The sequence below is a fragment of the Symsagittifera roscoffensis genome, chromosome 3 (genome assembly GCF_963678635.1).
Source record: "Symsagittifera roscoffensis chromosome 3, txSymRosc1.1, whole genome shotgun sequence".
NCBI lineage: Eukaryota > Metazoa > Xenacoelomorpha > Acoela > Convolutidae > Symsagittifera > Symsagittifera roscoffensis.
In genome coordinates, this window is record NC_087064.1 from 953,148 (window position 1) to 970,814 (window position 17,667).

A 17,667-nucleotide genomic window follows, 5' to 3' on the forward strand; every position below is an offset into this window, starting at 1 on the left:
ATCACAAACAACATATCCTATAAGGATAAGCTCGTGAAACTCGATATCCTTCCAATCTCCTTATATGAAGAACTTCATGTTATTCTCTTGTTTGCCAAAATACTAACCGGAAAAGTTGACATAGACTGGCGTAGTCAAGTAACCATCACAGACATCGGTACTCGAAGAACACAAGCAACACGAAATTTTGCCTGCCAACAAATACGTCTGAAGAAGTGTGAATCAGATTACTACTATCAGAGGCCAGCCAACCTTTTTAACGATTTCTTCAAATTTGACATAATCTTTGATCCAGGATGCAAAATTAAACTGCTGGAAGTTTATACGAAGTTCTTCAAAACCCGCTACAACGAGTCAGATGCATGCACTTGGCGGATATTATGTGGCTGCAACAACTGTAGAGATTTGAAGAAACTTAACTTTAACAACTGAAACACGCACGCTGAACCTCCCAATCACTGGGTTTTATGCGAACCCTTGGATTAGTCCTAAATCCTTTGTTATTATTATTATTATTATTCACAAGATCTTTATACTTGTCAATTTTTCGCTCTTCCGCTTCAGCGGCAGCCGTACCAGGGTTTACAAACAGATCCGGTATTAATCCTACAAGGAGCGAAGGAGTCTACTACCGTTACATCCCACAAGAGCTGCTTACCAACAGCCCATGGAACGAGCGTCAAACCGTCTGGTCGCTTCTGATCGGTCCTGTAGAAGTGTCGTGGTTCTAAAACAGACGGAATGTGAGTAGATGGGCAACAATTAGGCTATTTTGGCTAGTAGATGGGCAGCAATTAGGCTCACAACAATTAGGCTATTTTTGAACGAATTTTCAAAATTTATTACGTAACGCCAAACTGACCATTATCGATTCGTCAAATCGTCAGATTAATACTACTGATCCGCCAAAACCGCCAATTTTCCCAGTTCACGGTCACATTAAAAATTCGAAGTCGCCATGCATTTTGACGGCTTTCTGGTCGAATGTCACACATACTATTTAATAAGTTTATCAGAACAATTCAATTATACGTCAATTAAGGTGAAGAACAGTTATTGAGTATAATGATTGCAGAGCCCTAGTTTCTGGCCTTCTGTTAATAATTGGCTATGCTTATTTTAACGATTCAATTGTATCGCCCTATCCAACCTGAGCACTGATATTCGCGAGACGGAAGGACCCATTCAATAAATGTTTTTCTTTTCTTCAGGTAGATATGTATGATCCATCCTATTTCCCTGACCCTGGACGTCTGAGCACTCAAGGCAACATTCAGGCTGATACAAGTGCAACGCGATCAGCATCTCCTAGTAAGCTTTTGAAGTTTGATTGTAGTTCTTAAGGTCAGCTTGTTAGTCATGATTATCTAAATTGTGGAAAACTTGAGCGAAGCGAGAATCGCCGGTTGCAACTTGCCTACAAGTTTTTGATCTATTCTTCTAATGTTAGTTAAACGCTAATATGTGTTTGTAATATGCCTTCTCCTCGTTTATTTTGTAGAAAACGTCTTTACACTTTTTAAACATGCCTAAAACTTATGGATTGAAACTTCCTGGAAAAATTGCGACCGGCAGTTCCGTTTCCCTCATGTTTTTTCATGCGCTTGCAACTAACAATTGTAACATTCGCCCAAATACTACACAAATACGGAGTGTAGAAAAAGCACCTATTGACGACTGGCCGGTGTCAGTTACCTAAATTCTACTCGTTTTTCACCGTCTCGACCTAGCCAGTTGATTTTCTGGTCTGTTTAGGGCTAAGTAAAAAGTTACCATTTTTAGGCCATCAGTCAAACGACTTTTAATCAGCTTCCGTTTACATGCGAAGATAATCACATAGCTGGGTATCGGATCCCCAGACTACATGACTACCATGAAAAACACGGCTCGAATATCCTATTTTACTGTGTTTTTGGTGGAGATGGATTTCCTCTTCCTAGCTACTCATACTCTAAAATAACAGATAATACCGGTGTTAATTCAAATGTTTAGGACATCAGAGTAGCTAAAAAGTTAGTTTACTATAGTTTTTCACCATATGACAGTCTCTGGGGGCCGAGTCTCCGATTCCGCGCTCCAGTAATAACGTCGATATTACTCTAACTTCGTGGCACGGGAGGGTACTGCTCCTTCCGTCTGCACCACTGAGGCCTCCTTTCCTTCTATCGACTTCAATTAGCTGTCTTGCACTTGTTATTCGGGTTGTTGTGTTTTTCTTGTATTTTCGGGCTAAACATGGCCGTTTTTACATTTCTCAGAAATGTACCGTCGCAATTCGATTTTTTCTAAAAATTTTCTTCTAGACACTGATGATGACTTCTTGTGGAAAATTTTATTTTTCCCTGAGATCATGCAAAGAATGATATTAAGTTGCAATTAAAATCTGCTTTTTTTCTAGCATTTGGCTGAATTATTATGGAATTATTTGTGCCATTCCCCCAGATTGGCACAGCGGAACCTTCCGTCGCTGCACGAAAACAATATTAGAGGCCTTAGTGGTTATAAATTGATGCTCCTTTACATCAATTTATAACCATTAAGGCCTCTAATGTTGTTTTCGTGCTGCGACGGAAGGTTCCGCTGTGCCAATCTGGGGGAATGGCACAAATAATTCCATATTAATTCAGCCAAATGCTAGAAAAAAAAACAGATTTTAATTGCACCTAAATATCATTCTTTGCATGATCTCAGGGAAAAATAAAAGTTTTCCACAAGAAGTCATCATCAGTGTGATCTGAAAAAGCAAAAAGTTGAACAAATGTGCGAGCCTTGTAATCTTCCTTCCTTTTGATTCCTTCGAGAATTAACCGCTATAAGCTCTCTCAGTTCCAATGCGGCGGCAGTTAGCTTTTAAACACATGCGTTTCTTAGCACATATTTTTCTCCTATATGCACAACTTGTACCACTTACAACCTTGTACCCCTTCGGCCGGTAGATAACGCGAAGCTTCTCAACCTGGAGACAGACACAAATGGCACAAATAATTCCATAATAATTCTGCCAATTGCTAAAAAAAAGCAATTTTAATTGCAAATTAATTATCATTCTTTGCATGATCTCAGGGGAAAATAAAAATTTTCCACAAGTAGTCATTATCAGTGTGCTCTGAAAAAGCAAAAAATTGAACAAATGGGTGAGCCTTATAACCTTCCTTCCTTTTGATTCCTTCGAGAATTAACTGCTATAAGCTCTCTCATTTCCAATGCGGCGGAAGTTAGCTTTTAAACACATGCGTTTCTTAGCACATATTTTTCTCCTATATGCACAACTTGTACCCCTTATAACCTTGTACCCCTTCGGCCGGTAGATAACGCGAAGCTTCTCAACTTGTAGACAGACAAGCCCAAATGGGCTAACAAACAAACAAAACTGGCCATGTTTTGTCATATACTTTTTCGGTACAATTTTTTTTGGATTTTTTGTCTTTTTTCCATTTTCTTAGTCACTAAAAAACAATGAATGAAATGCGGCTTTACGCTTGCGATAGTACTACAGTTTTTTCTGGTAACGTTTGCTTGTCAAGTCGTGCTGTGTGAACTGAGTGTCTCGTTTGAGCAAAGGAGGCACTTAACTGGATAGGAAAATTTCCAGACCGAGACGGCTTTTGGTGAGAACGCTAAACTCGTGGGTAGGTAAGGCTAAGCCCAGCGCTTTTGAGGGTTGCGCGTGGATCCACTCTCTTATGTGAGGTTCAGTCAAGGATATCAACATCACTTTTTCAGCAATCTTGCTGAAAAAAATGGTATTAACATCCTTCAAATTCAGATTTTTTAAATCTACCCAGTGAGATTAGATTTTTTTTTAGGTTTTTTTAGTAATAGGGATTACCTTAAACTTTCAATTGTTTTTAAAGATGAAGATTTATCATCCTCACCGCAATATATGTCAAGGGTAAAAAGCTCCTGTCAAAAGAAAAGATTAATTCATCGATCGGTGACTCAACTCTTCCGATTCTTACATTGATCAGCTCTGACTACACTATTTATATTGCTAAAACTTTTTTAAAAGGCCAAAAACCCATCGAAAGATTTCGAATGATGCATATTTTAAGAGTTGTTTAATTTCAGCTTTCGTTTTTCTGCATGTTTTAAGTTTCCGGCTTGAGTAGTGTCGGCTTGGTAAATTAACTCGTTACCTTACTGTACGTTGTTTGAACTGCAAAACTCTAATGCTTTGCATTCTGTGCTTCGAAGAGGACAAAAAATGTGGAATTTCGAACGTCACTGCAGCTTTTAGTTTTTTTCTATAATTAACCTTTTCCGGACTTAAAGGGCGTATAACCAAGTTTTAAAGAATAATTAACGTAGTGAAGACTCTTATATAGGTCTTGCTGATTTATTTTGTTTTTTTTTCAGGAAAAGTTTTAAAAGTCTTTAATAACTACATTATGTGCAGTCTTGTATGTTGATGCATTTATGAATGCACTTAGGTATATATGCACTTTTTGAGTTGAATTGAAATTCATCTGCTGTAAGTGGCGTAAATAGAACTCTCCAAATACGAACGTAGAAATGGTGCGAAAAAAAACGAACGATTTCTAGTCGAAGTGGAATTTAATTTTTAGATTTCCAGCGGAATATAAACTTTACCTATTGATCCAGTTTTCTCTAGTTGGTTTCATCTTATCAAAAAAAGCGACCCTCATAAATTGGCCTAGAAATTCAAAGAGCTTAAAGGGAATCTATTTTTTCTTTAAAATTCAAAAGTTTGATTTGTGCTTTCATAAGTCTGTTAGGTAATGTCTAGTTTGTGCCCTTTTCTATGGCAAAAAAATGAAATGTCGTAGTTTTACCGTCAATTTTTTCCCTCTCCGATTCGCTATAGTGTGACTAATATTCCGACTTAATGCTTGATTTAATATTCTATGTTTGCAAACTGTTAAGTAACCCAAGGGTGAATTGGATACACGTGCTTGCAAAAATAGCAAAGAAAAGTCCTGTCTGGTTGTCTGAATATTGGACAAAATTTACCCAATCCAGAAAAGGAGTCAAGCAATGAATGTAGGTCATCATCACGGTCACTGAAGTGATTATGTTTGAATAGCTGAACAGTTCCTTTGTCGGTCAAATCACTCATGGGCTCTTTTCAGCTGGGTATTTTTTATGTTGGGTATACTTAGTATAATGATGAGTTAAGCTCTTTGAGTACTTAGGAACCTTGCGAGAATTGGCGTTGGCTGACCAATATACAGCTCCTCATGCATCAGCTTATCAAAACGATAATCAACAGCCAATAAGTAGTCAGACTGCAGATGGTTATACGAATCAGCAATGGCCGCAGACAATCGAGGACTCAAATTTCCAGTCTGTATACATGGGAAATTCGGTGTATGGAGACACGAACCAATTCGCAGACACGGTTTGTTTCTCATTGTCGTTATTATGCTTTCGTTAAAGAGTATTCTTCACATCTGTAGTCAAAGTTTGGATGCCAAAGTTAAAATAAACATAAAGCAGCTGATATATGGCATTGTCTAGACAGGGTAATGACATAAAATCTCAGCTATGAATCAAAATTCCAAGTGATTGTTCAATCGTTGTCGGTATAAGACCGAATTAAGTAAGGAAAAGTCCAAACCCATCCCCAAAGGTTCTGAAACTTGCTAGTCGTAGGCACCCATTTTCGGTTTCAAAAACAAAACTTGAACTTTTTTGCTGTATGGTTACTGCTTCTAACTGTGTCCCATCCCTTGAAGCATCTAACATTTTGGATATCGAATCTATGTCACCAAAAAACTATCTTATGAAAGCAATCGCCACCGATAATAAAAGGTGGAATGCCTCATACGCGAGGGACCGAATGTGCAAAATTTAAAATCAGATTTCAGTAATCTAAAATTTGGAAAGACAGCGTGAAAATCTGAAAGAAAGTAAACGTTTCCACGGACTTAATTTTGATTTAGGCCGAATATAAAAACGGCAGAAATATGCAAAATTTTCAAATTGTCTTTGACCGCCGCCGAATTAAAACAAATTTTATATTTCAAGGGTTTCGTTTTGAAAGAAGCAAAATATTGCTTCTTTTAATCCATTTTGTTTGAATGGCAATGGATTCTTTTTAAAAATTGACTTTCGGCTAATATTGTTTTCGCGCACGAGTTTTTTGCCTATTCGGTCCTTCGTGCATGAGAATAGCTCCCATAATAAAGCACCAGAGAGCAGATTTTACGGCTGATCTTAAGCCGGATCAAAAATTTAATTTATCATTTACACACGCGGTTCCATTATTTATTTAGTGTCATATTACGAATTTCACTTTTTCTAACCTAAGTCACCCATAAACGTCCTCATTCATTTGGTGGCACTTTTGCAGCAATAACACTGTATCTGGATATTGTTGTTGCATATCATTACATCTTTGTATCTAGTTCATGGTGGCTAGTATTTGAAAATTTTCAAGCGACCATGGCACATGATATTAAACGTGTTACTCTTAATTTCCTGAACGGGTGTTCGATTCAGGAAATTAGCAGACTTTTAATAATTATTTTGCTGTTATTTTTGCAGCTTCGGCACTAGGTGTGACTACTTTTTGAAATTTTAGTCTTAGTAAATCGTTTTCCGAAATTGAGTTGTACTTTTTTTTCAATTGTTCAATTTAACTTTTTGTCTGATGTTGCTAAGTTTTTGCTCAGAATTTCTCTTTGCTCAGAAACTTATGCGAATGGATTTTCAGCTTCCTTAATTGCAAATGATTCAAAGAGTTGCCATTTCTTTTGTCTCAAGTTTTTTCTTTCATTTGGAATTTTTTTCTTGAAGCAAGGCAAACGATTTTTATCTTCTGAAGAATTTTCTGATAACATCCATTTTTCGTTATCTACTTGTTATACAAACAAAAGTCGTGTATTTCGAGTTTACTTGTTTTCAACCTCGTTCAACTGGTGGTCAGCTAAAGTGCTCGGAGTACAGCATGAACATATGGCGCAATTGTCAAGGCATTAGACTGTAAAGGTAAAAGTCGGAAAGCTGATTCACATAGCTGGCGTTTTTATTTTATTTTAGGAGTCCATAAACGTAGTGAAGGTTCTTATATAGGTCGCGATGAATTTTTTGTATTTTTTTCAGGATAAGTCTTAAAGTTTGTTCACGCTGAATTTCGCTTTTTCGCGGTTTGGTTTTTGATTTATTTTTAAGTTCAAGTAATTTCTTTTGTTAAAAGGAAGACAAACTCCACTATCGAAGAGTGCAAGTGTAAAGGTCACGAAAAACGTGACCGTTTTCTAGTTTCGAAAGTGGAATTTACTTATCGATTACTCAGCAAAATAGAAATTTTACCTATTGATCCAGTTTTCTCAGTTTGGGCTGATTTGTTCGAAAAAGTGTCAATCAGAATTGTTCCGAAATTCAAAGAGCTTTAAGGTCATTTAATTTTTTTATTGGAATTTCAGATTTTTTCAGAAATTAATCCGTTTCGTTTTGTTTTTCTGTTTACTTGAGTTCATTGACTCTTTTCCAACAGTCTGTTGGCTATGTTTTGTTCTTGAATTTTAAAGAGCTTTAAGGTCACATATTTTCGCTTTGAAATTCGAAAGTTTGTTTTTTTAAGAAAAAAATGTGTCGTTTTTTTTCTGTTTTCTTGCGTTCCTTGACTCTTTTCAACTGTCTGCTGGCTATATTTTAAGTTTTTTTGCCTTCTCTTGCAATTAGGGGAGGATCTAAGATTTTCTCGAGAGGGGTGACGGATTTTCAAAAAAAAATCGTATTAGGTCGACCAAATTGATTTTTAGAGCGCTCCCAGAACACTACAAAGTCAGTATTTTGACCAAAAACAAAATTGCACTGAAGAAAACTTTATAAAAAAATAACAGATCAAAATGCCGTTTTTGGGAACTTTTTGGAACATTTGTACCAAAAAATACTCAGTTTTTGCGCGCTCTCCTTCAAAATTAATATATTTTGGAAAATTTTGGGGCTGATCAAACAAAAAAAGGATGTCTTAAAATAGTACCGAAGGGGGACCCCTAAATCCGCCCCTGCTTGCAATTATGAAGCTCCCCTCTGCTATTTTTGCCCCTGTGTTTGCGAAACGTAGCTCCAAATGTTTGCTGATTTTTCACCTTCGCTGATTTCGCTGGAGAAGGATTTGCTAGAAAAGGGTTTTTGGTCAAGAATGAAACCAATGTTTCTCATTTTTTTCTTAGACATTTCCTAGATTGAGTTTTTCTGTATAGAATATGCAAAATCAAATTGGAAATGCAAATCAAGGGATGAACCAGCTGATTATCGACGCTCAGTATATGTACAGCTCGGAAAGTCAAAGTTCATCTTACAACCCTAATGTTCAGTCATCACAAGGAACAGACAATGCAGTTCCACCTAGCATGTTCAGTACGGAGCGGTCAGTTACCCCGACCAATGCGATTAACGGAAATGCGGGGCTCAACAATCTGTCTGCCAATGCGCAAGTTGGCAATCTGCCAGCTGCTGCTGCATATCAAACTAATGATTTCGGATTCAATGGACAATATGGAGGCGCCTCTGGTTTCATGGCCCAGGAGCCGGCAGTAGGAGGAATCCAAAATCAATCATCATTGGACGCACTCTCTAATACTATAACTGCATCATCAAACCAGGTTAAATATGACTATTTTCTTGTGTCCAACATCCTTTTTCCGTAGCTAGAGTAGGGATGCACAACCTACACATGTTTAAATGTAAGTTAGTCTCAGCGATGTCGAAACAAGACCCCCTGTGCCTTAAATTTGATTTTTGTGGGTTGTTTAGAGATGATTAGTAAAAATTTGTTAATCTGGGGCGGCTAATTCTGAGGGAAAGTTGGTTGCGTGCATCTGACAAGTCACAAAATTACGTGTTAGACTCGAATACAATTCAAGTATTTACTCACTTCTAGCTTCAAAAATGGAATTTAAGTACCAATTTTTCCAGCGAATTATAAATTTTACTATTGTTCCAGTTTTCGTGGCTATGTTTGTCATGGGAAATTTTGGACATTTTCGGAATATGTGGCACCTACCTCATATTCTATTTTACTTGAACCGCAGATAATTTTTGCATCGCTAACGGTGCGAAGCTACCCTTCGCCTGTGTTTCTGACAATGGCTATTTGGCATTCTGTTGTTATGAAGTGTTATAAGAAGCATCAATATCTGTGCTGTCTTTGTTAGAGTTTCGGAGAGGCACAAAGTGAGGAAAGGTCGATGCTTCACACCACTCCTATAGACTCCTACAACCCAGACAGCAGTAGTAGTGGTAGTACATCTGCCAAAGAGGATACTCTCACGTTGAAAGATGATGACAGACATCGCATGTGGAGCTTTGACAACGAGTCCTCCGAACACGCCAATGTTCTAGAAACTTCTCAGCTGGAGAGACCCACTCTGATTCCGCCAGACAAAATGGAGAATGAAGACATAGCGGCCATGTGGGTTTGGAAGCCGAGTGTAGCCACAGCCATTAATAGATTCATGACCAGCCCGGTCAACACTTCATTGGAAAGAGACCAGATAACTACTCCTGGAATCATCGAGTCTGCACAAGGTTGAAAAGTTTAATAACACTCAGTTAAACTGAAATTTATTTTAGATCAGGGTTTGTTGTGAATCTAAGGTACTGTTTCTTATGCAAACTCCGTTGCTCGGATTTGAGGTTAATGTTTTTCAAAGATACAATTTGGTCGACAAGCAAGGTGATGTTGTTGATGCTGATGTTTGTGAGTTATAAAATGTTTTGTTGCAACTTGGGTGAATAAGTCGGATTAGATTTGCTTTGCTTTTGTTTCAGGCGACCCACTTCAAGACCTGCTGAGTAAATACACGAAGAACATACGCAACTTGTGCAAGTCATCCATGCTCAGTGCAGATGAGGAGGGACTGCAGGTGCTGATGGTGAATGAGAACTTCAGAGCAGCACTGGAGTTGACGGACAAGATACTGACTGGGTTCAACCAGGGCAGAGGCATGGCCTCCCACATGTCCAAACATACTGTCCAGTCCATCAGAATATGGCACGCTAGAATCATTATCTTGACCAAGGTCATTCTTTTCTCAACTGCTTCTAAAAGTCTCAACTGCTTCTAAAAACAATCTTTCTGTTCACTCAGTCAAATTCCATCTCTGGAGACAAAGTAATCAGAATTGCAATGCAAGTAGTGTTCATGATTGTTTAATCCTTGAATTCTCAAGAGATTTATTTGTATAAAGTTTTTCAATTTTCAATCAAAATCAGTTGCACTAATTATATATTTTTTGGGTTAAACTTCAAAATTCCTGATTTTCAATTTCAACAAGCTTGATTTTAAGGTCAACAAATCTACTACCTCACTTTAATTTCCATCAACTACTTAAAAAGTCTAAAATTTGCTTACGCCCAAGACTTATCTTTCGCGGTTTGATTTTTGGATTCAACTCAAGTTCAAAGGTCACATCAAACTCGTCTGCTGGAAGTAATGGAAATTACGCCCTCTTACGAACGTGAAAATCTAAAAATCATGATTAATTACTTTGAGTTTCGAAAGTCGATTTAAATGTCTACATTTCCCAGCGGAATGAAAACATAACCTAATTGCTTCAGTTTTATGAAAGAACCGTCGATCGTAACAGGTTCCTGAACTGCGAAGAGCTCATATATTTTTTCTTCAAATTGAAAAAGTTTCAAAGAATTCAATCAATTTTTTTTGTTCCTTGACACGTTACCAACTTTCTGTTGGCTATATTTTCAACATGCCTCGATCTCAGCTCAAAAAATTGTGATTTAATCTATGAAGTTACTCAATGCTGCCAACAATTAGAGTCTCATAAGTTGTTTTAGTCTTAAGTGAGATGGCTCACACTATTTAAAAATGTATTTTAAAAATTTCGTTACATTAGCCATTTAAAATTATTACATTTGAAAGCCATTTCTATAACTTAACATCTTTTTTTTTATCCAAAATTAAAAAAATAATTCAAGGGTTATTTCGGTAAACATCAAAGAATATAATAAGAAGAGTTTTTGCCATTTAAAGTCAGATAGTTTCGCGCTATTTAGTTTGATCAGAAATGACCTTGCCAATAATTCGGATTGTTAAAACGATGCGAACAAAAAACAAGCTTTAGTTCGATGAACTTCAAAAGTTTTCAATTAATAAATTGTTCTTAAACTTAACTTGGCGTGATTTTCTACTTATTTCAGCCGCACAGAAATTTAAAAATGTTCTACTAATGCCAAAATCTTTCATTCAATTTTTGAATCTTTCTCTTGCTTAATCATGTAACCTGATCAATTTGATCACCTTTTTTTGAATTTTTGGCACATAAACACATACTTTAAGGGTTTGCCAGCTCCTAGTCTCAACCAAGCATCTCCAAAAAAGGTATTTCCTGGGAATAAACTGATAGTGCACGAGCTACAGCCTTGCGTTCAGTACATGTCTTCTGGGACTCTGCAAATAAACGGCCTTCTAAAAAAGCTGACAACGTTTTAAGAAGGATTAAATTTTTAAGGTACTAATGAATCAAACGACAACAAGATACAGCTTACACTAATTTGACGCTAACTAGATAATGATCTGAAAATTAGATCAGTTTTGATTTCGTACACAGACATGATTTTGACTTTCATTTAAAATGCGGTGCTTTTTCTTCTGTGCGAGTTTATGGTCACTCGATGCATCGAAAATTGTAAGTTTTTGTACGGAGGAGTCATGCATTTTAAATAAAAAGAGCCGAAGTAAAGACACAGCTTGGCAATGTTTTCTATTTTGGGTTCTAAACAGTTTTCTGCTCTAAACAGTTTAAACTTACTGAACGATCAAATCATAAAATTTGCCGGTCTTTTTTCAAATGCAAGAGAAGGCATCATTTTTAGGGTCAACGGTGAATCCTGATTGGTTTTGCAGGTCTCTTTGAGACGCAGTGTTTTGATTTTTTTTTCATGTGTTTATGTGAAGAATAATCCGAGATGGAAGATTTATGCGTTAAATGCGCTCAGGGAATTTTTGTTTTGGGATGACTGCAAATCAGCTTGCTCAAAATCTAAAAAAAATTTCGAGTCGTAAGTTTGGTGATAAATCAATCAAAACCTGCAAACACCGATTATGGTTTTTTTTTTGGTTTTGTTCAGAAGTAAGGCGTATATGCAAGCCAGATACAGAAACATGAATTGAATATAGCTATAAAACTTTTTGGGAGCAGTTGTGAAGGTTGATCGGCTAATCAGAAAGATGGTGTTTTCCAAAACCTCCGCATTTTGGGGTCACCGCACAAAATATTTTGAACTTGATCATTTAATTTTTGTCACACTGTATAGTTTCCGAAAATTTCAGGAATCTCGATTTTCATGCATCACCTATGGGTGGAATATTTACATCTAGCTGCTTGCGCGTGCGTGCAGCCGTACGAATTAGTTTGGTTGTAGTTGGGAGGGAAACTGAGTGATCATATCGTTGGCTTATGGCAAAAACCTCACTGGCAACTGCGACAGTCGGTATAAATCTCAAATCTCTCGCTGAGCTCTTTTAAATGATGGACGATTTCTCGAGAATCTACTTTTCCCGCTGAAATTCATAATTGTGCTTTCTACGCGTCTCAATCAATTCGATATAATGGCAGACGCTCGATATTTATGTAATTTATATTTTGAGCAAATCTTGTTTTCATTAAACTTATTTGTGTTTCGCTCAAGATAAAACTGTGAATTCGAAAGAGTCAATCATATATGTTTTTGTTGTTTGCTTCTGTTTAAGACTTGAGTACAGCAGACAATGATAGTCAGAATTTTATTTTTGTCAGAAATTTTATGTCAGTTTGTTATAAAGTAGCACAACCAAGTTTTTTTAAAATCAATCATGGTTTAACTAAACATCTAATTGAAATTAAATTACGAACTTGGCGATAAACTTGGTTTATCTAAGTTAAAATTAGAAATTGAGTCTTGCCAAATTATTTTCTAATTTTAACTTAGATAAACCAAGTTTTTTAATGTGATGCGTGCATTAATTGCAGGATGAATTTTGGTTTGATAGGGTTAAGATAAGGAGCTCATACAACTTTAATATTGGTTTTGAATCATAAAATGAGAATTAGATTGTTAAGGATTGAAATTTCTTGGAAGTGAAATGACTGGGTATCAAAATGTACGGTGTTAAATTCGCCGTTGATAAAATGTAGACGTTCAAGTGCGATACAGTTGGAATTGACGTCAAGACATCAAATGGAATCAATCTATCCGTTTAATCAAAGCACATTTACTGCTACAGGGTATTTACTTCTAGTAAATAAACGACACTGCTCTGATGGTAAATTATGTTTTCTAATCAGGAGATCATTGATGCGAATCCCGCAGTCAAAGTTTTTTTCCTTTTCTTGAGGCTATTTTCTTAAATGTTAAGAGCTTTTTTCTCTTCAGCCGTTGTTTTGCTTGTTGTTGCGACATGCAGCTTCGCTTTTCCTGATATTTAAGTAAAGATGTAAACTGATTTTGTTTACGACGAGGTTCTTAAGACACGCTAAGTTTTTATTGTTGCATTTTGACTTTTTGGAGCTTCCTTCTGTAAAACTATATTACCCAAAAAGAGAATAGTGTACAATCTCTCTAAACAAAATTATAAAATGCGGTTAAGTTAGCTCGACATTAATTTCAAAAATTGGTTTCAATTTCGAATTCGACGATTCTTGTGATTTTTTCGAAAATTTTCATGAAACTTATGTTTTAAATAATTCCTCAAAAATTGAAATTTTCAGTTTTACAGTGTGAGGTAGTGTCAGAGTACTCTCAGGCGTCGCAAATCTTGCCTCCAAATATCAGTGCTCAAATCTTTTTAGCTTCCCAAACTTCATAAAAAACTTTTTAGCTTCCCAAACTTTTTAGCTTCATAAAAAACTTTTCAAAATTTGAAATTCTCACTTTTTAGTGGAGCGTTGCCCGGTTACTCTCAGAGGTTGCAGATCTTGCCTATAAGTTTGATTTCTCAAATCATCATAGTTTCTGAGATATGCCGTTTTTTATGCTTTTTCGAAAGTTCTCAAAAAAAAACTTTCCAAAATTTGAGTTTTTCAAAACTATGGTTGGCTGCTCTCAATATGCTCTCAAGATGTTTGTCTGGAATCCAATGTTGACTGCTCAACGTCTTATACTTTCTTTGATATGATGTTTTTTTTTTTTTAGTAATTTTCAAAGTTGTCGAACTTGTGGTTGGGTGATGTCAGGTTACCACCAGCGCATGCAGATGTGTCCTCTCATCCTGTTATTATTGCTCAAATTTCTAAGTTTTCAAAATTGGGATTTTTGAAGATTCAAAGTTTTTCCTTAAACGTAGATTTAAAACAAAAAAAGTGATATTCACGCTGGATTATGAATCTCATTTATGAATTTGATGATTTAGCAAATGAAATCGTTTCAAAAGTTTTTTTTAATATGGAAATTGCAGTTGTATGCGGTCGGCTGTTTAAGGGTTTCGTTTATGAGTTCAAATACGAAAATCTAAAAACCAGTAGTTTTTGAGATTTGACCGTTTAGTTGAAATTTTTTTTATCGTTCTGTTTTTGAAATTAAAAGCGTTGTTGGATTACCAGTCTATTGTTACGGTTGCATTCATTTGGTTGTATTTTTATATACTTTATAATGAAACCGTTTTCACGTTCCCTAATTAGTTAGAAGCACCGGAGGTGCTTTACACACTAGTTTTTTCTGAAACTCGAAGAGCTCGCCATTTTTCTTCGGTCTCATTGTATTCATTGACTCTTTTCCAACTGCATGTTGGCTGTGTTTACACATTTCAACTCTTGTAATTTGTTTCTAGCTCAAGATGTTTTCGGCGGCTGAAAGTGAGCTCGATTTCTTCGGGGAGTTCGAAAAGGCAGATTTGTGCTTTGAATACTACCCTCATTTGTATCGGGGAAAAAGTGGGTCCATTGTGCCTTTCTGTTTGCGACTTCTGTGGGCCGAAATGCCCTCCTATTGTGGAAAGTATAACGAGAGTTTGGACCGCTTGAGTCGTCTTCAGTCGTCAGTCTCGAAGTTAATGAATTTGTTGTCTGAAGGAAAGGATCACAATGGACATGTTATAGACTACAGCGAATATTTGAAGCTAGCTATCAAATACTGGACGGAAAAGGAAAATCAAGTAATTTTATTTTCAATAACTTGCCTGTTCTGATGCTATGAAAGGTTGGATCTGTTTGATACTTCTAGTTTTCTCGAATGAAGTTTGATTCTTAAAAGAGTGCTGTGATTTGGAATGTATATAGCAGAGAATATCCTCAGAGCTGTGCTTCTGAAACAACGAAACCTATTTAAGTATCAATTTCGTTCAGGTGCTCTACTCAATCGGCAACTGTTTCCTGCAGTGCATGGACTACAGTGCTGCCTTGGAGACATACGACCGACTTCTGAGACGCCTCTGCGACCTCCCGGAAGACAAAATACACCTCTCAAGTGCAATTGGCCGATGTTGTTTGCAACTGGGCGATCTGAAACGAGCTGCTGTCTATTTCAAATCAGTAGAGTCCTTAACAAGCGAGGTGAAGGCGGCGTCTAATCTTTCTTCCAGTGGGGTCGCAACTATGGGTGTGAATGATTTGATGAAGCTGGACCACCAGGTGTACATGAACAGAGGCCTGCTGTTTGTGGCACAGAATAAGTACAAAGACGCTATGGTTCAGTTCCAACATATTGTACAAGATAACCCCAAAGACGTTGTGGGTGAGTATGCACCGATTATTAAGTGTCAATAAGCGCTGTAAATAAACTAACTTACGTCCTTTTCATTTTTTAGGAAAAAGAAAAGTTGTTCACGTTTAAATTTGGGTTTTTCACAGGTTGACTTTTGACTTGTTTTCCTGTTAAGTTCAACTTGATTTGCTCAAAGAAAGAAAATTCTGCCTTTTCTCATTGAGTGCAATTAAGTTTTCCATTGGTCTGTCGGCTCAGTTGTGTGAGTATTGCAGATGAATGAATATAAAACAGTGAAAACAAGCGTAGTGATGCCATAGAAATGTGTTTGTTTTAGCGTGTAATAATCTGGCAGTGACAAATGTGTACTTGGGCAAAATCAAGGACGCCTCGACTGTTCTGGACAGGGTGATGAAACAGTCTCCGATCAAGAAGAACACGAACGAAAATCTCATCCAGAATCTCAGCATCCTTTTCGGAAACGAGACGCCAAAGAGTCTGGGCAAGAAAATTCTACTGTTGGAGCATGTAGCCAAGTATAAGGGAGACGCCTTTGCCACCTCTTCTCTAAGACTGACATGAGTTTCTGCTGAAGTTGAAAACAATTTAAAATAAATTGGTTGAACGAAGTATCTGATTATCTTTGGCGTCTTTTCTCGGAATGGAAAAGTTGAGCAGCGCATTCTCACTTTATTCTTTGATTGCCGAGTAAATTTCATAAGAAAAAAGGACATTTCAAACATCTCAGAAACCAATTTAGAGGTGCATATGCGCTGCTAAAAGCTAGAATAGATTTGAGTGACGGCAAAGTGTTCGATTTCTTAGCAACCTTCAATTGATGACAAGTGTCTGAAAGAAGTTAATTACTCGTTCAACCTAGAATTCAGCTCGAATTGTTTTACTATAGAAAACTAGTTTAAAGTTATGAATTGTATATTGAGGGTAATAAATTATTCAAGAAAAGAATTTTTTATTGAGTTTGAATGGTACTTCTCAGGATCTAACAAACCCATGTACATTGAAGTGCCCAAACAGAACGGCACCCGTTACAAGTAAGGTCAATACAAGTAACTTATACAAGGAACTAATAGGTTATTTCACTCGGAAGAAAAATGTAGCACTTAGATGAACATCAAAAATGCGTAGGAGCTTGATTGCTAATAAAGAAAATGAGCGTTATCACTGGCAGTTTGATTTCAACTTATGTTTAACCTAATTTTTACCGCTTGACTTATCTGCAATCATGACTTGACGACCAGAATCAATTGACTTGAGTTGTATATGGCATAGAGTTTGATATACGTTGAAAAATTTATTGATTTACCTTGATATTGACAAGCAAAGTTTGTGTGATTGTATAAACTCTTTTTTTTCCAATCTGAGTCGCAAATGTTCATTTTGAAAGTTTCTATAGCAATAATAATCCCGAAATAATGCTCGACATCTTCACATCTAACATTGCTGACACCATCAAAGAATGTGCCCCACAGAAGACTATTTTCATTCGCAACGATTAACCAAAGGAAAACTACGAAGATGATAAATTTATTTCCCAACTGTTTAACTCGAAAAAAAGCGAACGCGAAAAATGGAGTATAATAAACGATACAAGAAACTCAAAACATCTTCCAACCTCATTCCATAACTCAGAAACTCCTTCGGCGATTTCATAACCAATAATTTACAGATGACGAACCTGCTAAATTACAAGTTCTCAACTCTTGGATGCTTTTATGAGAAAAATTCAAAAATCAGGCAAAGTCCACCGACTTCTACATGCAAAATTCGAAATAATAATAAATTTTCATTCCGATTCATCACATCAGCTGAATGTAAAAAAGAAATACATAATTTAAATTGTCGAAAGGCACCAGGTCCATCCAAAATTCCAACCTGGGCACTGAAGGATGGCTGCAATGAAATATACACACATCCGACATTTCTATACAATGAGTTTTTGAAAAACAAGACATATCCTTGCAAGCTCAAAAAAGCAATTGTCACACCAATATACAAAAAAGAAGATCCAGAACTACCAGTAAATTATAGACCTATCTC

At 36.6% G+C, this 17,667-nt stretch overlaps 1 protein-coding gene across 1 annotated transcript; it reads left to right on the forward strand.

The window, feature by feature from the left end:
- Positions 1–1,215: 1,215 nt before the first annotated feature.
- On the forward strand, positions 1,216–16,256 carry LOC134841409 (trafficking protein particle complex subunit 12-like). The gene is made up of 8 exons (XM_063857380.1): positions 1,216–1,311; positions 5,154–5,359; positions 8,172–8,573; positions 9,126–9,498; positions 9,742–9,992; positions 14,738–15,061; positions 15,252–15,639; positions 15,947–16,256. The coding sequence occupies exons 1-8, from the start codon at positions 1,218–1,220 to the stop codon at positions 16,189–16,191; spliced, it is 2,283 nt and encodes a 760-aa protein (XP_063713450.1). The 5' UTR covers positions 1,216–1,217; the 3' UTR covers positions 16,192–16,256.
- Positions 16,257–17,667: the final 1,411 nt, after the last annotated feature.